This window comes from Metopolophium dirhodum, chromosome 5 (genome assembly GCF_019925205.1).
Source record: "Metopolophium dirhodum isolate CAU chromosome 5, ASM1992520v1, whole genome shotgun sequence".
Taxonomy (NCBI): Eukaryota; Metazoa; Arthropoda; class Insecta; order Hemiptera; family Aphididae; genus Metopolophium; species Metopolophium dirhodum.
The window spans coordinates 6,378,907-6,405,752 of record NC_083564.1 but is presented as its reverse complement, the minus strand read 5'-3'; the positions used below and the strand labels follow the sequence as shown (position 1 = coordinate 6,405,752).

General features: G+C 34.6%; 1 protein-coding gene across 1 annotated transcript in view; it reads right to left on the bottom strand.

Annotated features, from left to right (window-relative positions):
• Window positions 1-26,846, bottom strand: part of LOC132945396 (uncharacterized) — a 197,150-nt gene that overhangs the window by 137,366 nt on the left and 32,938 nt on the right. Inside the window, exon 2 of the mRNA XM_061015125.1 lies at window positions 25,732-26,055. Coding sequence (XP_060871108.1) covers window positions 25,732-25,954 — 223 coding nt within the window. The 5' untranslated portion in view covers window positions 25,955-26,055. The remainder of the gene's footprint in view (window positions 1-25,731; window positions 26,056-26,846) is intronic.

Genomic DNA, 26,846 nt, shown 5'->3' with positions numbered 1-26,846 from the left:
GACGTGCCAATCGCGTGAATTTTTTATAAACGTGACAGATAAACACAAATTATCAAAGCAGAGATTGAAACAGCTTCCACAACAATGCGTAGTAGTAAATGGAAATTATATAGAACCAATTGTTAAAAAAAAAAAAAAGGATATACGTATATAAAACTGTGAATCGTCAAAAATAATTTCCTTGGTCCGGTTGTGGCGAATTACAAAGACATAAATATTGTATCGTAAAATTAAATTGGGCGTCTAACCATTACTATCTGGACAAGTTCAAGAGGATACTATTCGGGTGGAGTTCTATTCGTCCCGACGAAGGAACCACAGTAGAAGATCATCTCCGATACGCCTAAATGGAACTTTTGATAATATTCAAAGACAATAATAACTTTTTTATGACTAGGCAGTTACAAAAATCGAATAAAATATAAGATTGGCATAAACAAATTATATTAGGTGTTATATTTTGCAGATCACAAATGACTATTATCACTTACCATCACCTTGAAAATATTTTTGCATCCATCGCCAAACCGAATCAATGTAGGACTCAAAATATTGTACTTTCACAAATCTAATACTAACGTGTATAATGTATGCACCTGCCGATTTTATAGAATATATCCGTACACGGTTTTAAGTAAGTTGCGTTCTTCAATTCGTGTTTCATGATAGACATTCAAACTATTTCGCGTAGAACTGCAGGTGTAATGACTGCGCTTTCGTTTCCCATCTCGGAAACTAAAAACGATATGACGCACAGACGTAGACGATTAGTGACGAAAGGCCACGTATGATGTACACGGAGGTATATAATATATATATATATATATATATACGCAGTGAAACACTTAAACACTCGTTAGGGGCAGAGAGTTTCGTTTTAAAATAAGTGACAGCGACAAAACTGCAGAGTAAATAATTAAAACGCGAGCGTAAGACATGTATAAGAAGCTATACATTTTTAATCGGCGTCTCTCGCAAACACTCTTGCCCTCAAAATATTATACAATAATACCGTTACGGTTATTCGGATTGACCGATATATAATAATATACACGCGACGGACCCTTAGACGATCGGCTACGATATAAATATATCACGAGCTCCGTACAGTATTATACCGGATGGTTCGTTTAACGTAAGACACTCTCACTATATCAATATAGCTATAGGGTTTTAAAAAATGTATTTTGTTCTCCATGATTTTAAGTCGATAAAAACCAAATGTTTCTAAAGAAAGAATATTAGAAATATTTTCGAATATCTACGTTGTTGTTTTGTCCCCGGGACAATGCGATTGACAACCACGAAAATCAAAATTTCAGTATATTGGTGTGCATGCGTCGTGTTTGTTAAACGACGAGAAAAAAAAAATTAAAGCGGACGAGCGTGCACTGCTGATCGCTCTGTACAATATCATGATATTATATAGTATGTACACAGATAATATTAGTATATATTTTGTTTCCGAAACATCACAACAAAGTTTTACTCCATTAGTATTGGGCATCGCGGGGACTGGGGACGGGCATATATTATGTACGATAATAATAATAATAATAATATAGTCCATAATACATAATGCTATTATAATATGCTATAAATGTACGTACACACAAGTGCGCTGCGATGTCGTACTGGCATAATTTCGTATCCTCGCGAGTCTGCTTTGTTCCCGTCGGATCGAAACTATTATATTCGTCAATTCTGTATCTCTCCCCCTCTCTCTCTCTCTCTCTCTCTTTCTTTCTTTCTTTCTCTCTCTCTCTGTCTCTCTTTCTCTCTCTCTTTCTTTCTTTCTTTCTCTCCCTGTGTCTTTCTCTGTCTCTGTCTCTGTCTCTGTCTCTCACTGTCTCTGTCTCTCTCTTTGTATATCATCATACAATAATTTGACCAAATACGCCGTTCTACGATCGTGTGTTTGAACGTTCATTCAACTGTCCGTCACGATGTGTACAACACGAGATGTTACTGAAACAACAGACTGCAATTATAATGTGTAATGACTTTTGAATTCTTATCGATATTAAAAATTTTTAATTTTTTTATTTTAATATTCAATCGAAGTTTTTTCTGTCCCTTTTTGTATATAATAATATAATATGACACTATTAGCGTATCGTAAGGCTGTGAATGCAATGCACAACATATATTATTATATTATGTAAAATGCATTGTAGAGTGAGAAAAATGCAATAGAAAAAAAAAACGAATTTCTTATCTTTCACGCTTCGGCAAATTGGTGCATAAAATATATCGACAAATATACAAACGAAGTTCGAGCTTAAGAAAACTAAACATTTTGATTTTAAAATATTGCATATCGAACTCGCGCATAGAAAATTATTTATGAAAAAATACAGAAATTTATGAAATTGCCATGCAATTTTTAGAGTTGCATCATACTGTATAATATAATATACTAAAAATACTAAGCCTCAGACAATGAAAATCAATTTGTAACAGCCCTATATGTAAATATAATATATTACGTTTTAAAGAAAGAACCGGGAATTGTAATAAATATAATATATTATTCATGTCGAATAAGGCAATTTTTTTTTTTGCCTTTTAGATGATACAATATTTGCACACGCTCACAGAATGCCATTTATCGAGGTTTCGTGATTCACTTAACAACTGTATTATGCACGTCAGCTACCCATAAAACGTGTACGTCGTCGGTTAAAATGTATATTATTCTAGGTAAGATAACTTAATGATCGAACGAATTCTGAAAACCGTAACGCGTAATATTCTACGATTTCGACTTAATTAAATTCCCATAAAATAGTCTAATACCATCTCCATAGCAGTTTTCTCACACGCAATTATTCAGTAAATATTGTCAGTAACGGTACCGACAGCATGGTATCGGGAAACAGACGTCGCGAACACAGACGAGAAGTGATAAAACACGCCAAACAATGACGTTATTGCAGTTTAATAACATTATGATATTATGCACGTACAAAAACTGGAATGGACATGTTTTATAAATTATTTTCACACAAAAGTATGCGACGGATGAACAATGAGTGCACTGAGTGCACTATTATTCTAAATAGTATTAGGTAGCAGTGTAGTAGTTAAAAATGGACCGTAATATGATAACATAAATATATAATTATTAAAACAATATGATATACTAACTCGCTGTAGTGAATATTCCCTATTCATTATTCGTAGCGATATTGCAGTCGCTTGACATATTAATCGTTCGAGCGCAGTTTAAAATAAAAATAAATAAACAAGAAAGTTAATAATGTTGGCAATTTTTTAACGAAAATATTTTAAAATTCGTCTCATAACAAGAGAAGCGTTATTTTTTTTTTTTTAGCTCACTCAAGTATTCTCGAGATCGACGTACAAAGGTTATATAAAAAAAAAAAAAAAAGTGAAATTTCATTTTAAAAACGAACACACTAGCGCTATAGAGTATGTATAGTGTCGTAAAACTTATTTCACGTTAAAAACTATAAAACTTAGCATAGGTTTACGTCTTCATTGGATACTATGATATTATTATATTAAATTTCCCGAGGTCGGTTCCTGTAAGTAATAATATGTCTTACGTTATTAAAAATAAATCGTCAACGTCGAGTTCATCGTCTGACGCATCGATGATATTGTTATAGTGTCATTCGGCATTTTCACAGAATATTTGTTTTCCAAGTAATCCTGGAGACACCAACGCACACCTATGGTGCACATAAGAAGTGAGTGACGAATAATTCGTTCCATTTATCGCGTAGTCAAATTCAAAATCGTGTCTGGGATATTGCGAACTAGATTAGAGTCTTGCGGTTTCGTATCGCTCTCGCCAATAATAATTATATTATCCACGGAAAAGAAAAATGTCTGTATTTTTACCGTTTGTTTTTTATTTTTATTCAAATGCAATATAATGTCATTAAATCGTCAATTACTATTATTATTTTCAACTGTCAATAAATTGTAGAAATTGTTTCACCGTAGCGAAACGTTTACGTTTTTTTTTTTTTTTACGCAGTCGTTGATTTTACGCGTTTTTATTTACATCACTACCGCCGCTTACTGCACAATTATTATCGCACTTCCGTTCTTTTGATTATTTTGCGTCTTACGTTCCGCCTTGTAAAATCATGTATAAGACGAAACACTGAAAGGTTGGTTTGCTAACCTTAGACGACGTACTTTGCACACTATAACTACAGAGAAGTACATTTTTTGTTTTACTCTCTCACTGCAGGCAGAAAAGTGTCGTCAACCCTTCGTTGTAGTCTCGGTCCGTCGCTCTATTCTCCTCAATAGTTAAGACAAATTAATCTCGTTATACGCTTTTATGATGGTACAATTGGCTACGAAACTACAATACATTTTACCGTGATCCGCAACAGTGTATTTTATGTGCTAAAAACTCTTGCACAACACAATATGTACCGAAAAATTCAAAATATGCGAAATTGTGTTAAATAAACTTGATAAACTTAATTCAATCAATTCACAATAAATGTATTTGTGACTTGACACTTGAAAGATGTCAATAAATAATATGCATAAAATATTATAATCATATACCGACAAACGTAGTTTATGCAAAAAAAGGAAAATTAGGTTCATAAAAATAAATTCGTTTTCGACAGAGGTTATGTAAAATAAACTTTTCATATTAAAACCTCATATTCAAATACAATATAATATAGGCTGTAAAATTAAAAAAACTGAAATCGCCATCACTTCTTCTCAAACCAAATAATAATAATATACCTTTTGGCTATTACACATTAAATATATACAAATCTGAAATATTATATAAACCAATATAATACAAAATATGTGAGAAATGTGAAAAATGTAATGTTGATGAATCGATTGAAAATATTATTACCTATTTAGAACAGTTCTGTGTTGTGTCTTGAACCAAACTTGTGTATCGCACTTATCTAGTATTTAAAATTAAATTTTAATCGATATAAAATGAAAAACGTTAAATTTCTTAGCCGTAAGGGCGAGGAACGTCAAACACCGTTTGTCCAAAAATCAAATTTAGAGTAGAATTTTTTTATTTTCAATTTCCTTTTTGTGCGAAATTCAGGAGCACATTACTTTATACATAAAGCTTCAGAAAAAGAACCATCACAAAGTGAATAAATGTCGCCGTCGTCGAAGTGTACGAATACCGATTATGTAAAAAGTTTAGAAAAATACAATACTTTTTCAAGTGGTATCGTCTGAAGGTATATATAGGTATATAGGTAAATATAGGTACCTACTTAGTAAGTATTTGTTACGACGACGGTGGCTATACGTCTTATAGCGTATAATTTTCTAACGGTCAGCCGGTAAAAGGGGACGGTAGGGGTGAGGTACAAAGTACAGAATAAAGCGGAAAAAGAACAGAACCGTGTACGTGATGGAGTGGAGGACAAAGAAGACGAGATAAAGGAGAAGTTTGCTGAAATCGATTTTTTTCAGAAGTGTATACATCGTGTACACCTGCAGAATATTCAGAAAACGATGGTCGTTCGACGTCGACGCATGAGAGCAGCTTTAGACATCTGTCCCGGCGTGTCGACACTTACAAACTAAACTATATAATATATCATATTACTTACATTATATTTGTACACGCACAGGGTGTCGCAGGTGTCGACGGCCAACCGTTAAAACTCGCGTTTTGGACTGCGACCGAAAACATATTTACTGATTTTACGAACACGCGTGTCGGTAAAGGCGTAATCACTTACGATCGGTTTCAAAACCCCTACCAGACGTCGAAATATTCTGTAGTCAGTCGAGCTTTGGAAACCCCCCCCCCCCCCCCCAAACACTGGGACAATTATAGTGGGCTCCTTCGCCCGTTTGATAGGCTTCGAGTTCGCGTGACAATATAGACTTTCGAACCGCCTCGACGAGTCGACACCAGTTCTTCACTGAAGTCTGACCGCCGAGGCCAATAAATTATAGCCGAGACGCGTCGCACAATATATTATATTAATATAAACATCCAATACGATAATACTCATTATGTGATAATATATTATAGTGAACCCATGAAATATAATGAGCCCTGCCCGAGCTAGAGAGAGAGACGAGAGACTTTGGCAGCGGCCCGACCGAGAGAGAGGGGGTGGGGGGGAGACTTTGACGGCGGCCCGAGCGAGTGACAGAAGACAGACCGGGCCGGTTCGGTTGAAAGAGACGAGCGACTTTGGGCGATTCGTCACGAATAATAATAATTAATAACATTATATACGTAATTATTTCAGACGCGGCTGGAACCTCTCGATTAAATGAAATTGCGTATATTATGCGAGCTGATTAAACTAATATAGTCCCGTCAACTTCACGAAACCATTTTTGCGCCGCAAATTGTTTTATCATTTACCCGCCCAAAGGATAAAATTATAATATTCGCGCATAATTATTATCACACACACACACACACACATACAACGATAGCACGTGCACACTTGTGTGTGTGTGCGTGAGCGCGTGCATAATAATAATATATCCTTTTATAATCGCGTCTCCGATCCTGCGACTGTCCCATAGGTGTATAATAATAATAATAATAATAATATAGACGCTACGAGCGCTAATCTATTTCGAAAGTATAGAACGGAAGGACGACCGTCGGCGTTCGTGCGAGGTAATACTGCACGGCCGCGAGTAAATTATAATATAATATAATGTATGAATATATTTCGGACAAAGTTTCGTCCTTCATATTTTCCATCAAAACTTTATTAAAGCTTCTCGTTTGTTATTTTATTTATTTATTATTATTATTATTTTTTTTTTTTTCGTAATTGAGTAAAATTAATTTTGTTTCCAAACTTTTTTGGTACATTATGCATTATGCGCACGAAAATTAATTATTGAAAAACTAAAGATCTCTAAAAGTATCGCGATAAACGCGGCCGGTTTGCGAGTTAACCATAAACGCGTGACGCAATAATTATGTTTATCGGGAACTCGAGACTACGATATAATAATATAACGTTCAATTTCGGAAAGAAATATTATATATGGTGCAGCGAACGCTTTGACAACAATTAACGGTGTAAACAGTGTTAGGATAATTTATCTTTGAAGCATATGTTCGAACACAACGCAGCCGCGACATTTTGTCGATAAATATTTGCGAGCGAGTGCGTGCAAATGTCTGCACCAATTTGTTTGTGTTTCGGAAAAACTAATATAGTGTAGGCATTATAGCAGCAGTGTAGTATAAACGGTTCCTACTCTATGTATAATGTATGTGTTTTTCAGGCAAACAGAGTGAAAAAAAAATTGTATCGTTAAAATGGTATATAAAGTCTATTGTTCTATGCAATATAATTACCTATTATTATTATTATTATTATTACGCCTACGGGTACACAACTCGGTTGCAGGTTAATGGTCGGTGGTCACATATTATAATATACAGACGGAAATTTAGTCGAATTTTATGGGAGGGATTCATTTTTTTCTAAATAATTTATACATATTTTAAATAGGTTAACTAATTCGCATAACAACTCCGCTCCCCCCTCTCGACAATGTTAAAAAAATATTTTTTTCCTGGCACACATATTATATATACGTATTATTACCTATTGTGCAATGCACAATAACACATAAATCATATTATAAATTACGGCCTACGGGGAAAAATAAAAACTACAAAAAAATAACAATTCTATAACAGCTGAAAATCAAAAATGTGTTGAACATAATATTGAAATTCTTTTTAAAATAAAATAATATATTTTTATTTTCAGGACGGGTGGACCACAGACTATAAACCATTGGGATGCGTTCTCACCTCATCTCGTGACTGGGTTTAGAACTCTTTCCCCAACCTTTCCACACAACCCCGTTTTCACCGATTTGGCCGCATCTTATCTTAGTTCGTCGAACGAATTTCCTCTCTACACTTGGGTAGGTTCTGTAACACCACAATGCGAATTGTTACATCTTCCACTGCCCCCCCCCCCCCACCAAATCGTTGTCACCGATGTCTCTTCTCACATCTTCCGACATCCCCTGCAGTGTTCATAATGTTTTCTTCTCCAGACGAAAAACCCGTACTTATGCTCCCGATCGCATCATTCTTCAGAGTCATAATACATGGGGCTTTACCGTTCGATTTTCGTACGTTTATATTTTCAAATGTACTGTAATGCGTTACCACTTGATGTTGTCAAAATACTGACTGCGTGTAATAAAATGTTTAAAAAACAAAATCATTGGCGTCGATACGGGCGTGCTAAATGCGACTCGAGTGAATGTAAACCGGAAAACCCGCGTACGGTGCGCGCGGTTTGTACAATTCGGAAATATATTTTCAAATAACAATAATATAATATATGCCGCCGAGTCTCCGCACCCGTACCGTTGCAGAGCGGCTGCGATGACGAGATGTCCGGGACAATGGATTTATACATTTTTTTTTTCCTACTCGTAATGATCTCGAATGTTTATTTGCCGAACATGACCAAGCACTTTAACATCGTTTTTCAAACGTCACGATAAATCACCGACCGACTTCATTCCGTCGGCAGGGCTCCGATCCGCTTTCGGATATATTATGTACGTTATATACAATTCAGATCGCGCGAGTCGCGACGGGATTAAAATTCCTCAACCGGCTATGGTATTGCACGACTGCGAGGAGACGATTTTTTTTTTATCATATTAATACATTTTATAGAGCCGAGCCCACGGCACGCCGACTCGTGGCATCGACTGCACATATTATATCCTGCAGTGGTTCACCAGCTAAAGGGCGGACTTCTGGTCGGCTGTAACCGTGTCACAGTATTATGTCAAATCAATCAAAACTTTGATTTTATTTTTATAACCACATTTTTTTGTCATCGATAGCTGGATATAAATTGATTGTACATTATTATTTGTGTGGTTATTTCTACAGCGTTAGTGGTCGGCAGTGTTTTTTTTTTTTTGTTTTGTTTTTGAACCTTATAATAATTATTGGTTTTCGCACTCGGCTATATGAGAAAAAAAATGTTTCAATGATATATTTGTAGTTTTTGGACCATCCTCTTTTGAACAAATCCTGGCCATTCCGCTGTTTTACCGAAAACGGATAATATATAATAATCGACATTGTTCTCGGACTTGCAGTGTACCTCCACGGGTACCCCGCAGGACGCGCGTATTTGTTCTGTATGGTAACCAATCGATAGCACTAAAGCAATAGCGTACATAAATATATATAAATAATGACTGTGTTTAAAAATAAAAAACCCTATTCCCCCCCCCCCCAACGGTATACGCACGCCGCTCCAGCGGGGTCTCCGACGCAGCGTTGTCCCGCGAGAGAAAGTTTTTAAATAATTTCCATCCGGAACTTTGCGCGAACAAACGGAACCGTCAGAATCCCGCCGCGCGCGCGTCTCAAGTTTATACATTTTTCTCGTATATACCGTGCGAAATGTAACGCGGAGCGATTTCTCAGGTTTTAATAACACCTAAAAGTTTCGGCGGAAAAATATATATTCTTCGAGCCCCACATATATATAATAATAATATATTACATATAGATTATTATTATAATACGAGTTGAATACAAGTTGTACATTATTTAAGAGGCACTTCACATCCGACATCGATGATAAATCACCGGCGCCGGGTATAGATTTTTGTTGCGCGCTGCAGTTTAGGGCCACCTCACTCAACCCCCCCCCCCCCATACACACACAGCTGTCGATTAAATAAAATATTATTATGACGAAAAGAGACGAACGATAAGTGCGCGACTATATTCTTATTTGCGTGGTCCGAATGCGAAAACCTTTGGCAGCAGCGGCGGTTCACGCCCACAACCAATTATAAAGTAAAAAAAAAGAGTTTCGATTTTCACCGTGAATGTCAAGGTACATGTTTGATGTACCTCTTTATAACGAGAATATCGGAAAATATTTTCTCATCGCATATCTAGAGCATCGGAGGAACAACTACTGTTCCAAATTTCAGGTTCGTTATTTTTCAGATATAGCGACGAGTGAGTGGTATTTGGATTCTATATATAGTTTATAGATTATTATTGTCATAAGGGCGATGAAATGTATATAGTTATTGCATTTGTATCTTTTTTCAGATTCTCATATTCATGTCTAAGTTCATCAAATTAACGTATATGGTATAATTATTGTTAATTTAATAATTACATTTTTTTTTTTTTTTATTGCAATAAAATCTATTTAGGTGGTTTATTTTTTCATCAATTGAGTGAAATTTTAGTATAATTTAAAAAAATATTGATCTCGATAACTATTTAGAATACAAATCGAGTAAACGATGCATTTTAACTATGCTTATTATGCTCAAATTTTAAACAGACAAATAAAACCAATGATGAATTGATTGCCAGAATATTTGAGCAGCAATGATCTGAAGCCTGGTTTATTTTTAATACTCAACGATTAGAACCATGGTAATGCAGCGATATGAAAAGAAGTTTCTCCAGGCATAAAAATATAGTATATTGTTATGCTATAACTTCGAAAACTTAAAAAAAATCACTTATTGTGCAATGCATTAATATAAGCAATGTTAGTATCTAATTTGGTGTTATTATATTTATTTTTATTTTTCAAGAACGTTTTCAATGCAATTTTTCAATTTATGAGTGCAATTTTTAATATATTTTAATACAATGATGTAATCAACTGAATGTGTTTTTAAACGCAATAATTTCACCGCCCCGATTCTTATAATGCCCCTACCACCTGTATGTAGTTATGGGCAGAATACGGAAATACGATTTTAGCGGACAGCTATGTAGGAAAAAGAGCCGAGTGAAGCTGAGAGATATTATCACGGGACGGATTTATTAGAGTTAGTATTTTTTGTAAGATCCCAAAGACACATCACGACTATATAATAAATAAGTTGTGTTTACACTTTAATGTATATATGATATATATACATTATACGAGGTGTCGTATAATGTCCCAAAAGTCCTATCCTTGTTAAAAAAAAAAAAGCAAAAAAAGTTTTAACATCGACTGAGTAAGTGTTCTTTTTCAACATAGTCTCCATTAATTACTCGGACGTACTTTTCAAATACCTATCACTAAAACACGTTTTTCTATGCTGCACTTCTCATCACGATTTGCCACGTTCTCGCCCATCCTCCTTACTCACAAAATGTTTCTTTAGGCTCACAAACAAGTTGTGTCCGAAGGATCATCTGGACTATAGGAGGACGGGGTCCAAACGTCCCAACTTGCAAACAGATCCAAAACGGCTTTTGTGTCAATGGCGGGCATGGGGTTCAGCGTTGTCCATGCAGAAGGCAAATCCCTTTTTTTCAGCATGCCACGTTATCGATTTTGCATATCCCTGGCTAGCTTTTTCAGTATCTCACAGCAAGAAGCCGCAGGGTTGATTGTGGTAGGCATAAACTCGATGAGAAGAACTCCCCTTTCCGGTCCAAAAAAAAGTTGGCTACAATTTCAGGGGCAGATTGCGTCACTTCGAATACTTTTGTTTATTATTTAATAATACACATGTTTATTGATTTTTTTTTTTTAAATACGGTAACCTTTGAGTTTTGAGACGATCCTCGAATGCACAAAAAAAGTGAAAATTTACTATCGACTTTATTTTTTATTTTTCTATCTCATATACTATGTAAAAATATAATAGTTTAAATATTGTATTTATCAACAAGGTCACTTATCGAGTAATCCACGTAATTGTTTCAATCTACTTTTAAACAAATCCCACGACATGTCTTTTGGTCGACTTTTCATCGTACAATAAGTACTTATAGCTAAAAGTATCTATGTGTTTTTCACGTATCATAAACATAGTGTATTTTATCATATCTATTTCACGGTGCCATAACTGCACCGAAAATTCACATTCAGCAGAAACCATTTAGTTTTGTTAATCTGTGCTTTGAAGTTTGAATATCAGACTGAATCCACCCGATTTCCAAATGTAATATATAGTTGATTAGGACCATATTCTCTCGCGGGCTTATTTCGGTATTTTGAATTCAATGCGAGCCATGAGAGCTATAGAATCAGTCACATTATATTTCGTTTGATACGAACTAATCGTATAATTATAATATTTTACCTAACCCTGCGACGACTCACCACGGCGCTCGCCGTACGAAAATCGACAAAAAATACTGACGTTCACCTATGTCTCCGGTATATCAGGTCACGACGACGGCGGCGTGCTTCTCGTCCGAAACGTCCTGCTGGTGACCGTCGGTGCGTGAACAAGGGTATCCGCGAAGGATGTTTTCCAGGGACACACGCACACACATAATATATCTATAATAAAATACACATTACACATGCATCATTTATGAGGTAGAGCTTAACGCGGTCGTAAGTAAACATTCGTGTGGGTGTGGGTGGGGTGAAACTAGGAATGTCCCACACAACAAGTCGGCGGTCGCCACAGCAATAATGACGGTGTTGGTGATGACGATGACGATGACGATGATAATATGTAATAATAAAATAGCTGGCGCGTTAGTCCTGCGACAGCTTTCACACCACGTTGACCCCCCGCTGTATGACGACGATCGCTGTGCACGGTCAACCCGAGAAGTTAAATATTTATATCGGAATTATTTATTACGGTGTACGGTTACGAATAAATGCATTTTGCCGAGAAAATACGGCATTCAATTTATTTTATTGTGATTTATTGCGGTTTTTATACTAGGACCGCGATCTGAAAATTTGTTTCTGTCACTAAAACTATACACGCGTAGCGCGCGCTCCGCAAAAATATGACGAATAACTTTTCGTGATTAATATTTAAAATAAAAAATTTTCATTTACTTAACAACAACGACTGTACAACTCACAAGAAAACGCGTGTAACGGAACAGTATATTATATTTCAGAGCAGTTACACTATACGCAGTTTTGTATCGCCAAAATTCAAAATAACAGTATAACACATATTCTTATGGTGTTATTCAACGTTAAGTATCATATAATATTTATTGTATACATCACTGCATCAGTTTAGTAATTCTTTTTCGTAAAAAACGATATTTTTTCTCTTTACTGTTATGGAACATATTATTTTGAAGTATTAAATACTAGAAATGATTCGAAGAGAATACATATTACGATTTAAAGACATTATGAAAGCATAAATTAATAATAAACTTTGAATTGGTTTTTAACGATTTATCGTAATCGTTTCGACCGTCGACCACGGGAGAGTGTAAAGCATGATTTTTTTCTCACGTTTGCTGTCCGATTTCACTAATTTGAAACACATTCGATATTAATGTGGTTATTTCACTGGGAAAAGGTAAACCATTTGACGTGTGGTGGAGGTTTGGCCGAAAAAAACACATCACTACACTGTCGAAATCATGTTTTCAAATTATACACACAACTGCAGCTGCTATGTTGTCGCATTGACATACGCCCTTAAAGCTGGTTCTAGACATTGTGTTATTTGAGGACGGAAAAAAAAATATTGTTCGTATTAAAATATTATTACTATTATTATTATATCGACCGGAGTGAAGACAAAATACAAATGTCTTCTGACACATTTACGCGATGATTAAAGTGAAGTCCGATTTTGAACGTTAGAAGTAGAACAGGGTATCGAAGTCGGCTCTATTAATCCGGACAAACGCGGAAAACATCATTGTACGACGTATAAAGAAGGCATTAAGTGTTACGGCATTATATATAATATATAGGTAGCCCGCAATACGGGGCATTGGAGGTGAAAATTTAACGAGAGAAGTGAGATTCGCGAAAGTGATTTGGCCGTGGATGATCGGCACCCGAAAACGGCGTTTACGATATGGCGATGTGTGTGAGAATGTGTGTTTGTTCGACGTTCGATTGGAGGTGAAGGATGAACTTGTGACCAAGTGAAAGACGTGAAGTATATTTCCGTGGTGATACACGTGGTAATCTAGCATGTTGATATTATACTGCATAGTGATATAGCAGTATACAATATTATATTAAAAATATGGATAAAAACAACGACTGATACCCAGAGGTCGATATTCGTGATCAACTAATGCCGAAAATCTTAACAGTACTAGTATAATATATATAATAATTCGTAACGACATGATACATATTTGAATTGAATATCTGCAGCTGCACACGCATAGATAGCTGTAGTACATTTTTCGTTTTATTAAAATACGCGAAAGGTGAATATCCTACTAGAGCTATAATATTACGTAGACGGCCTTAGTCTGATAAAATTATCGTCATACGTGTCGACTCGGATGAAAAAAAAAATAGGTAATTTTTAATATCGTATAATACGTACACACTCGTATAACACGGACAAAAGTTGATTTCTATGCCGATTATATGCCAACACCGTCATCACGATCATCAGCACAATCAGCATCGTCATCATAAACAGCATCGTCGTCATAATCATGATATAATAATTATTGTTATTATTATTATTATTATAATTAAAATCATCATCAATGAGAGCGACGGTTCGCCGATCTGTTTTACCGGTTCCGTGATCGAGCCCATCGGACGTTATAATATTACCCTTTGTAAACGGCACCACAAAGGTAATTTCAATACGCGCGTAATCATTAGACAATGCATCCGTCACGGCCTCGGTGGCTTCGTTTCGACCACAACCGTGGTATTCTATATAACGATATATTATTATATAATATATATATATACCTACGTACCTCGATAAAGTTCCGGCGTTTCATCCGCGTTCAATTCCACGTCGTCGACCGAACCGCATACACCGACAAAATGATGTGTAGATTTAACGATTTTATGTGTCTGTCATCACATTTTGGGACAGTAAAAATAATTCAATTTTCTGCAATAGCGTCTTTTCTGGTAAGCAAGTGAATCTAGTTGGTTCTTTTTGGGGTCAAAAGTTAAAAATTCACAATAGTTTTGAAAAGTGTCAGGAAAAACAAACAAAAAATAAAGAGAAAACATGACCCTAACTAGACGCATAATTTACAGCAGAGCGTTGCCCAGTTAACCGCTTTTTTAAATTTTGTTTCATACGCCGTAGAAAATCTAAAAAAAAATTTTCGCTATTGATTAACTAACGACGTAAACATTTTTACCGTACACGTGGTACGAGGTTCCCATCTGATGAATCCATACAAACAATACATGTATTATATGAAGAAAAAAAAGATTAGCATATCTATGGGTAGCGGTTATCCATTCGACATCAACGCTTTATTAACTTTACATCATAACATCAAAGAGTCAATACTGTACTATACATACATTATATATATATTATGTATGCCGTGACAGAAATGATTGACAAATGAAATTGACTGACTGAATAATAATTTTAGTTCTAATGCGTAGGTAGTAATACTTTTAATTAATTTACATACCGTATATTGACTTACAATATTATCAATAATTATCATATCTGAATTGAAACGGCTTTTTTTCAAAACTGATAAGACATTTTTACATTTTCAGTTATAAACACCTGTGATTTCTGTCAATTATACCCTGTGTACGTAATATATTTTATGGCGGAATTGTCACGCGACACCAGCTATCGGCAAATATTTTAAATACCGAATTAATTATAATATCAAACTGGTAACATGATAGGAATTTTAATTGAACAACATAATATTATGTACACATAAAATAGATTATATTAAAAGCGTTCACGTTTCGATTTGTTTTCTACAACCACCGGAGGCTTGTGCGAGTTTTCATTTCAAGAAATATTTGACGAAAACTATAGGACACACTCATAATATGGTCAGAATTATGCACGGCTTATGTTTAAATAATTGTTTAATGCGCCTATATCATGGGCTGTCGGGCTGTCCAATAACAAAAAAAAAATAATTTTTTTACAATATTACCTATATCCATTTTATTTTTAAAGCTTGTATTACCAAAACATTAGTATTAAATATTTGAATTATTAACATTTTCTCGAGTTGAAGCTAATCTATTGTTATTTGTTAATTGTAAATCATTATTTAATATTTATTATATTGTATTTTAATCAATATAATAATAATTATAAATTATAAGATATATCTAATAAAAGTTATTGATATTAAAATATATACCATACCTATATAGTATATAGTTTATGTTGTAATATATTTATGCATGGTTAAAATGTTTAAGCAAATACATTTAACGACAATATTCATTTTTAATTGATTATAGTTGGTTAACTATTTCACTCGGGAAAAATTAATAACAATATAATATGAGTAACATAATGCATGATTTCTCTTTATTTTCATTTTATAGTAACCCTCAGGATTAATTAAAGTAAAAGAGCATTAATGAATTATACGCAAGTTGTATTAATAAAACTCGGGACATTTTTACTGTTATTTTTACTATCGTCACCAGGACACTTGACTACAAACCAGGACGATCATCCCGACGAGAAAACAGTAAACCTTTATAATTTTGTGTGCGACGGTGTATGTAAATATGGATATGTACCTATAACATTATGCATCCCCTCCGCAAACGACGATCGTATTATTTATTGGTTCAACCTTTGATGCGATGATGTCGGGAGGATTGAAAAATCGTAAACCACTTTTAGGAAAAAATTAAAATCCGCAAACGCAAATACCTCGTCCGGCCCAGTAGTTTTATTTCATATTATAATAATAAGCGGTACCGACGGATTAAAGCGATGATTTCGGTTCGTAAAAGGGCGACGGGAGACCGTTACGTCTCGTGTCTCGGCGAGTACACATACATAACATAATTCGGTAAAATAAATGTCTCCTATGGGAAATCCACTTCCGCGTGACTATATGACGATTAGGACTTTCCGGGTTATTACGGTTAAGTACGTCTCGACGTCCACACGCAGTATTACATAATAATATTAACATGCAAACGTGTTATTTTTCCTTTTGATGATTTAATAGTTCTTTCAGATCTTATTTTTGGAATTTTTAATTGAGTACACTTGTAGACCGCATATTTTCAAATACTTAGAGTATTTATGCAATCATAACAAAATTTTTTTTTTTGAAGAGGGATCGCCCTTGTATTCAATAGTAATCTATTTATTTTGTTGTAATGCGATCTTATCGTCGAAGCGTAACGTATTAACAATAATTAATAAACAATACAATTTAATTGCAATAAATATAATACTATACATATAATCTACCATTCTCTACAATTATTGTTGATGATATTTATCGTGAAAAAATTATAATTATTTATTAATTATAATACAATTATGAAAACCGATGTCAACTGATGCAATAATCCATATTTGAATTTTAATACAAAATACTATCACGTTTTTTGTTTTTTTTTTAAAAAAAGAAAACAAACTATTTTATTTGGCAAAATGATTTAAAAGCATTGCTTTGAAAAACTTTAAGATATTTTCCTCAAAGCTCTTATTATTATTATTTTTTTAAACGAAAGAAAACTCAAAACATTTTCACAATAAAAAACATGATAAAAAATATAGCTTAACATTACAAAGCAGTCACGTCTTCAGTTTCGTTTTTACGCACATTGTATATAATGCTTTAATAGAAAATTTATCTAATCAGTAAAATGAATCGCATTTATTCATTTTATGGGTAATTCAAAAGTTTTAAATGTTTATTATAACGTATACACTATATATGCGTACAGTCATGTTTAGTAATAAGATAAATTGAATGATTCGTAAGTCCCAAAATTATCCAATGCTACAGATGTCTGACATTTAAGCGAGTGACTAATAAACATTTTTAGGTATTTTCTTATCAGTTGTTTAAATAATAATTTAAAATTAAAATAATAATTTAATACAATTAGGGGACTTTGTCCTCGACGCTCGCCAACCGCATCTGACGTTTAATCTAAAATTATTCTTGTAATTTCAATACTCATAACTGTCATTTTTTTTCAATAGAAATTCAATAATATTTTTAAACATTTTTTTTTATAATATTATAGGGTGATACAATTAGTATTAACAATAGTATTCCAAAACATGTATTAATGTTTGGGCATTTTGTAAAATTACCTATACATTTAAAATATGTATGATTGCATCATTCAAAAATAAGTCATCTTGAGAAAATATAAGTAGGTACATGTAAAATATATGAAAAGAGTATTTTTAAAGTATTACATAAATGTGATTTGAAATATTATTAACTTTCACTACCGAAACCAATTTTCGAAATGAAATGGTTCTTGTATTCATATCATATGAGTAATACAGTGTTATATTAAAATGTATTAATAGAACAAATTATTTGCGATCAAACGATAATCTATGTATTATAATTATCAAGCTGAATGATGTTTGTTCTTGCACAGGTAAATAAGTACTTAGTATTAATATTATAATTACAATGAGAATTAATTGAAAACGGGACTATGTACCGAAATTGCCTATGTAACACGCCGTGTTACCACAGTTTTGTTATTACAATAATAACTCGATGAAAACATAATATTATACTATACGGCATAATAATATGTATATAATATTATAGAGTTTTGTTTGATTTTCACACACCCACAGCTCTAAAATAGATTATTTTTTTTTCGGGAACCTTAACGCAAAACAAACACGTATTGATTAAAAGGGACTCTAATTTTTTTTTTCAAACACATATTATATGTATAACTGCCTGCAGAGTATCGTACCGAAAGTTTGGGGCGGTTTCTTTCGCCCGTTTCCCGAAATTATTTGATTAAGAAATAGACATGCAGTTTTGTGTCGTCTGCTCTTTCTTTCTCACTCTCTCTCTCTCTCTCTGTATTTCTCTGTATCTCTCTCCCTCTTTCCGTATGTGTGTCCGGAAAGTTGAAACCCATCACCTGTTCGGCGTGCCGGCGTGCGCGTGGTTACAAAGCACGGAGGAGGGCACATTAATACTATTTAAACTCGCAAGAAAAACAACGAGTCCGACCTACGGTCGTAATTAAGCGTATTGGATTTTGTAAAAACAAAAACAGCAGAAAAAAAGAAACACACAAAACGTACACGAGATAAACCGGATGAGCGCAATAGGATATATATATATATATTTATTATATATTACTATGGACATAAGTATATATATATATATATATATAGAGAGAGAGAGAGAGAGAGAGAGAAAGAGAAAGACAGATTATAATACACCAAATACAAATAGAATTCTATAATCGAATACGGACCGTGCAATACGGGTCCGAAAAGAAAACAAACGCTCCGGAACTTTCACGAACGTACATACCACGAGTCGTAGTTATTTTAAAACAAAAAAAAATTTCCTGGAAAATGTTATTTGGTTTTCTATCTCGTAAGCGTTATTTCTTCTTCGCGAAATTTCAATCAATTGAATATGTTAGATTCTGGTAGGAGAGATGCGTGTATATTGGTCTTGTGTGTGTGTGTGTGTGTGTGTGTGTGTTGTATTTTTTTTGTCTCTTAAGATACTTTTTATACGAAAATATTCTTCAATTTTCAATATCGATGGTGGTTTCTGGTAGAAAATTGAATTTATTTTATACTTAAAATTCCCAGTACTTTTCAAAATAACCGGGAATAACTAAAAAAAAAAAATCGTGAAAACCGAAATATAAAATATTGAAATTGGCATATTTAGACATGACTTTCAAAATATTACCAACACAATAAAGCTATTTTTAATCATTTTAAATGTTCCATTTTTTGTAAATAAATAATGATAGGTAAAAAATGATTTTCTAAATCAAAAAATTAATTTCAAGTTATTATTAGACAACAAACCTATTTGCACTGTTCTATTGTTCGTTGGTATTGACTTAAAAATGAATAACAAAAATGTAGGATACATCATTAATATACATTCCATGTTTTGGAAAATATAAAATTAAGTTTACCCTGTTGCTATGAAGTAGAAAAATAAATATATTTTAAGATATCCTTTGAAACAGAAACTGTCAGACCGTCTCCGCTGAGAGTCATTTATCATATGCAATGATTTGTCGTTAAATCCAAATTCAAAACATCCATTACAATTATCTACTGAATGACGAAAGGTACACTCGAAATTTTCTAGAAAGTAGAGGAACTTCGATTTTCATAATATTATTAGGCGTCTAAATATAATATATTATGAGATATTTGGTACATCGCGGGCTTTGGGTTCACTTTTGTTTTATCCAATTATTATTTGATCAAAGAAACTACCTATATTAAACATATTATTGTCTTCAAAAAGGCTGTGCCGTTTGTTTTCCATTACACTTTATTAATTAAAAAAGTTAAGCGCAAAAACACAAAGTCGCGAGTTAACGGTAAAAAATTAATTAAGTATTATTTTGCACTCGCGACGGTTAAAACAAAAAAAGAGTGACCCTGCTCCTTATTGTAATATATAAAATAGCTTGCCCGCGATTTTGACGTGAACGAGTGAAGTTTATGAACCATTACTTAGAGGCAGACAACTGTAGTGTGAAAATTCACGGAAGGCAACTCGTGTATAATTATTTTTTTGAACTATATCTGATCATCAGAGGCAACTAATAGTGAGCATTAGCATTTTTGTTTACGACGTGGATGGGAGGCAATTCATATGTTTTGGTAGGCAACTAGAGTATGCAGCGGATAGATAATGATCGACTATACTCGCCAAACATATAATAATATAATTGTAATAATTCTCCTAATTATGCCGTCGAACGCCGAATGACGTCGTACTTAGCATTCGTAGTCGAGTGGTCGGCGAGCGAGGATGAGACCATGTATTATGTATGTTATGTGTGCATAGTATTGTAATATGTACTGTGAAATCCGTATTGGTCCTATAGATTACCCAACAGCGGTCGTCTATAATACCGTAATCAAATATTTTATACAGCGCGATGTACTGACAGATTTTTAAACTCAAAATGTCAAGACCGAACACCGATGATAATCATTGAAAATTGTAAGTAACTATAATCTGTAAGAAAAAATCTGTAATTACTCGCATCGCTAGACAAGTTGACGGTAAAAATACAACCACCTTTAACTTGGGCAGCTGGTTGCTATATTATGCTCACATGCTTCAATAATGTATAAGATTTTATTCGAATTCTGGTTTAAAAAGTTTTTATGCAATTTGAGGTATTGTCCGGTGGACATAAAAACACCTTTTTTTACAATTGAGAACCACCCTTTTAATAGTAAACTGTTAATTTATTTTGATTGTTGTTTTAAAATTCGAAGCAGTTAAATTATCAAAATTAAAACTAGTATTTTCTTGAGTTATTAAACTTTGTATGTAATCTACCTATGTCATATTCAGTTCAACACTTAATAATGTCAGAAATTTTTTTTTTTAATAAAGACAGAAAACTGAAGTCATTATCCTGTTACTGTGGGGGGGGGGGGGGGTACGGTAGGTTTGGACTCGTGTATGTGTGGCAAGAATTTGTCGCTAAAAACCTAGGTGGTCACCCATCCGGGAACTAGTGACACCGGCCGGTGAGTACGTTTCGTGACTGAACACAAACACCGCACCATAGACAATTTTTATAAACATAAAAATGCTAATTTATTAATATCAACTACCCACTTTATTTTTAAAATAATCGTACATCTCAACGTATCATCGTGGACAATTATTGTCAGTATAGGTACAATTTAATAATTCAGAAACTATTCGTTTTAATTTCGATCACTATTATATCAGCATATTATTATATTTACGGTATTTTGTATCGACAATTTATTATACTTAACCCTTAGCGTAAAAAGATCAAAGTACCTATTTGAAAATATCGCATCTCAAGTTTTCAAGTACCTATACAGTTTCTTTGAAATTCTAAGAATTCGTTCGTTATATTTTGTTCGTGTACGGAGGAAAAAAATTGAGGAAACCGTGCCCGGCGAACCACTCTGTACATGCAAGAGTGCGTGCACGTGTATCGTCTATATACGTTATAATACAATACGAGCTCACATTATTATTATTATTATTATGAGTACTACTATTAGCGGGCCGCCGGTGCCGTTGATTTCCAAAACTATTAAACATCAACTACCTACGCAATCACAATATGCTTGGCGGATACCGTTATTGTATACCTTATTATAATATCAATCTGATAACGTTTTCGAAAAATACCCGAGTAAACATAATATTATACTCATCAATTGTTGGTAGAAAATACTTTTGACGGTGCGTCATTGCAGCGTACACGGAATCGGACCGTTCCAGTCGGTTTAAAAGTAATATATCATGTTACGATTATATCATATATATTATATTATTATTATTATTATTATTATACCTATTTAATAGTAATAATACAAAATAATAATAACAACGACGATAAACTGTTAACATCTATATTATTGCGTTCTTTGGGTAAAAGTCTCAATTTCGGTTCAAATCTCACTTATATAATATACATCAGCTGTATCACTATTCAGCACAAGCTACGTAAAATACTGTCAAAAATAAATATTTTAACCCTTAATGCTATAGTTAAATTGATAACGGTCGTTACGTATTATTTCATGTAACGTTCGAGACGTCTATAATAATACATATATTTATCACGATCTCCTTCTTATTGTTCAAAACTCAGAAGTGGACAAGAGAACTGTTTGAGTTCGTAGAGTTTTAACCGTGAGTGACGTATTCATGAAATTATCAGTGGTGTATCAATCGAAAAAGGGGGGAAAGTTAGTAGAAAAAGCCCCATATCACCCCCTCCTAGTTGTGCCACTGACACTAGTAGGTATAATGGTTTAGGAAATCACACGCTACCTAAATCATCGTATACATACAATATCATATTATTACGTAGAGTGATTGGACAAAACACAATTATGAATTAATTGGTCTTAACTACAGTTAGGTATAGATGTGTTTAATAAATTATGATTTTAACTAGGTATAGACTTATTTTTATATTTTATTTTGAATTCATTTATTTCTACGTAGGTATATTTTATATTATATTTATTTATTTCAGCATGGTCCAATAACACAATATCGCCCAACTCATAGTTAAATTATCACGCAAACTAAACTAAATCACCTGGTAAGGGCTAATTTGTTACAACGGATCGAATAAATAGTTACCAAATCCATTGAATTAACAGTTTGAAAATTAATCAACTAGTTAAGTTTAAAAAAAAAAAAAATGAAGCGTTTAACTTTAACTTTTCAGCTACGTGCCTAGTTAATGTCCACCCTTGTCAATTGGCATGCAATTAACTCGAAAGCCAATTGAATTATTAATGCCCGATCACGGCGGAAAACGTATAATATTGTAGGCCTGGTCCCTATGGTACTAGTTTAAATGTTATACGTACGGCGTTTCCGAGTCAACGTGGGAATAAGTTTCAGAACGGCGGCGCAGTGTGTTTTCTTTTATTGTTGAAAAACTATATATGGCCAGACACTATTGTCGATCATAACAATGACGCGCCGGGTCAACCTTAATATACGTTTATATAATATATATATATATATATGTACAACGATAATATACGGCGATCAATGGAGGGCCTATACACGGCCATATATTTATTCCACGTCGGAAAACTTACGACTGCAGCGTTCATCGAACATAGTCGACCGTATACGCGGTATATGAACCTTTATTGATTCAGACAACGGACCGAAAACCATATAGAAATGTGTAATAGAAAAAATGCGAAAATCTAACGACTCTGTAAAACCAAACTGAGCGACGACGACGTCTCGAATCGGAGGACTTTTACTTGTCCGTCCGAGGACTTGATCGAAAAATAGGGTTTAGCAGCCGTGTGAAGGTACATAATATGTGCGATTTGAGTTTCGATATAGATCGCACGCGCATTAATTGTAACTGTTCAAATAATCATAACGATAACTTGGTTCATGTTATATTTTATGAAGGTATACACAACTATAATATTATATAAGTCACACCTAATAATTAGGTATCTGATACATTAATCTCATAAGAATCTTTACTTTTCCCCGGCCGTTTTGTTTTATTAATAACGTTTGAATAATATTATATTACTATGATAAGGGCGGGCTTCTATTAATCGTCGAAATAAATCACCTTTTTTTTAACTTTCCTCAGACCTCATCAACAATAGCATTTTAATTTTAAAATTATCTAAGTCACTCTAAACGGACACATTGATGGCTGACATTGCCATTACCATCATGATAAAATAAATAGGCGCCTGTGTCAGCAACAATACGAGTTTTGGTCCGTCTGACGCCTCCCACCCATAGCTGTGGTTCACCTCATTTAATCGGCTGTTAAACCATAATGATTCGCCGAAAGACAACATCACATTATTATATATATATACATTATCATATAATCTAGTATGAGAAGAGATGACCAGAGTTCTATACGGGCTGTGGAATGGTTGACGAACACGGTGCGTACCACAAAGTTGCTGACATACTTACCCACTTACTTTGTCATGACTAACAACAAAAAAAACTGCCAAAATCCACTGCATGCAGCACTGCACTGCGATAGTGTAGGCAAAACCGAACCTGTAGTGGGAAGTGGGTAGGGGGTTCAAGAGCACACCCACCGAAAATTAGTTCCGAACATGGCCTCGAATATTATGGTCGTATATTATACTCAATACTGCTTGCGTGTTTTTGAACAACAGCTGTTGATTATTTATTTTGTTCATCTCGGATTCCGGGTTCAATTAAATCTTTGATGAACAAAATTCCAAATGCAAAACCGCCATAACACCACGGTATACAGGTGCACCTATATAAGACATTTACTGGTAAGTGCGCAGAGGTGGTTAAGACGCGTCGACGAGATGAAACTCTGTGCTCTGCGCGTGCTTATTATAGCCATGTATGCAAATAATAAAAATATTTGTTCGACGTTTTCAAAAGTTTATCGAACTTTCGAATACGGTACGAAAAACATGAGATGCGCTCGAACGAAACTTAATGAACTTAACGAAATCACTATACGAGAAAGAGGTTTTGTTTTCAACGAACGTGTAATGAAACGCATATTTTACGCGTACAAGTTATAAATAGGTACCTACGCTATAATAATATGATATGAGAAATAGAGAAATCCGAACCGCTTTGCTGACGGTTGTACGCATCGTACTTATGTATATAGTATAACGACGACGTAATTTTGTGCGTCCCGCTCGTTTGCCCCCAGGGCCGGTGTCAGACGGAGGCGAATCCCGAGCGAGTTTTCGTATCGCGTGTCCCGTAGTTTGGGTGTATAATTACACACCTCGTGCACGACCGTCGCCGATATATTATTATTATTATTAGTATATTATTATTATTATTATCATTGTTATTATCACCATCGCGAGACGTTCTAAATTATAACAATTATTTTTGATGTTTGCTTTGTTTTTTTTTTCCCCCTATGATGTTTCTGTTTTATTTTCTCGTAGTAATATTATTTCCTATTACAACAGCTGTTTGTATGACATCACGCATTTGAAGTTTCTGTGCCTTATAGCAAATTTTAAATGCATTGAATTTAATAATAACTAAGTGCACGTTTTTAACGGTCGCTACAGCTGTTGCTATCGAGGTAGTTTGAACTTAGTGTACTGTACTTTCCCGGGAACTTAAATAAAAAAATGTTTTAAAGTTTCGTTTTGTATTGAAAGTATAACTAAAATAAATAAAAAAAAACCAAGACAATAATGTCAGTAGTCGAGTTTTCGGATTATTCGGTACAGTCGGCGGGCCAGCAATCACCTGTCAGACGTGTCCCGCAGTTTGGAGACCACCGAAATAAACATAAAACTACGTGCAGGTATACTCACTCATCGTGGAGTTGGTCTTCCTCAGGGTCGGACAAATCTTCCACAGACCGATCCGAAACGCGGCGGCCGTGTAGGCGCCGTCCGTGCCCGGCACCCTGTACGGTTCCCTGGTGGTCACCCACGAACCGGTCACGAAACCGGTCAGCAGTATGGCCAGGGACGCGACGCCGAACGCGACGCTCGTCCGGGACACGTTCTCCGGCGCTCGGCTCACCGCGCACATTTCGCCCGACGCCCCGCCGCAGTACCAGCGAGTCACCGCCGTCGCAACGCGGCCATCGCGCCTCCGGGCCGCCGCCACAGCAAGTTCAGCAGGACTTTTACCTGAAACACCCGAGCGGGTAAGTATGTAGGGTAGTAAAGGTATTTATTATTGTTATTATTATTATTATTATTATTATTATTATTATATGGGTCATCCACGATATTTTAATCGACAGCAGTCCACAAGACATCATGGTTGATAATATTATGGTCGCGTCCGTGACAAAATATTGGGGTAGGTAGGTCGGCGACAATTCGTGTTTGAATCTCGTTTGCGCATCTACTTTTTCCTACGTGTTAGGTTCTCCGATCTCCATGCTTTGATATTACATGCGACCAATGAGTGGCGGACAACGTACGACACAGTAAAAAGTGGGGCACATGCGTAACGCGATGTTGCTGACGACATACCTTAGTCTATACTTTGACAAGGGTACATATCAATACATCCAAGAACCGCGAACTTGTGATTTCGACTCCAAAAAGTTCGATGAACAAAATCCACTGCTCATTGATTTATAAGGCAAAATACCTCACACTATTGTTAATCTACAGGCCAAATGTGTTCTGAACGTTACGTCAAGTTTATCAAAATGTTTGGTAGAAGCATTGCATTTCGTTTGAAATCTATTGTTAGTTATTATTAAAGTAAAATGTGGAAATTGTGGGCTTTGATCGATTTGGTTTGAAGCACCATACTTTTAGGAAATTTCAATGTTTTTAAAATCTTCTTCTATCGCGCTGAAATGTTTACTCTGAGTTGCTAAACATATGTTATAGGTACACATTTTTTGGAAGTTGTGTTAGTCAAGTCATGTATATACGTATTGTAAAGAGCAGGAGTAAGGACT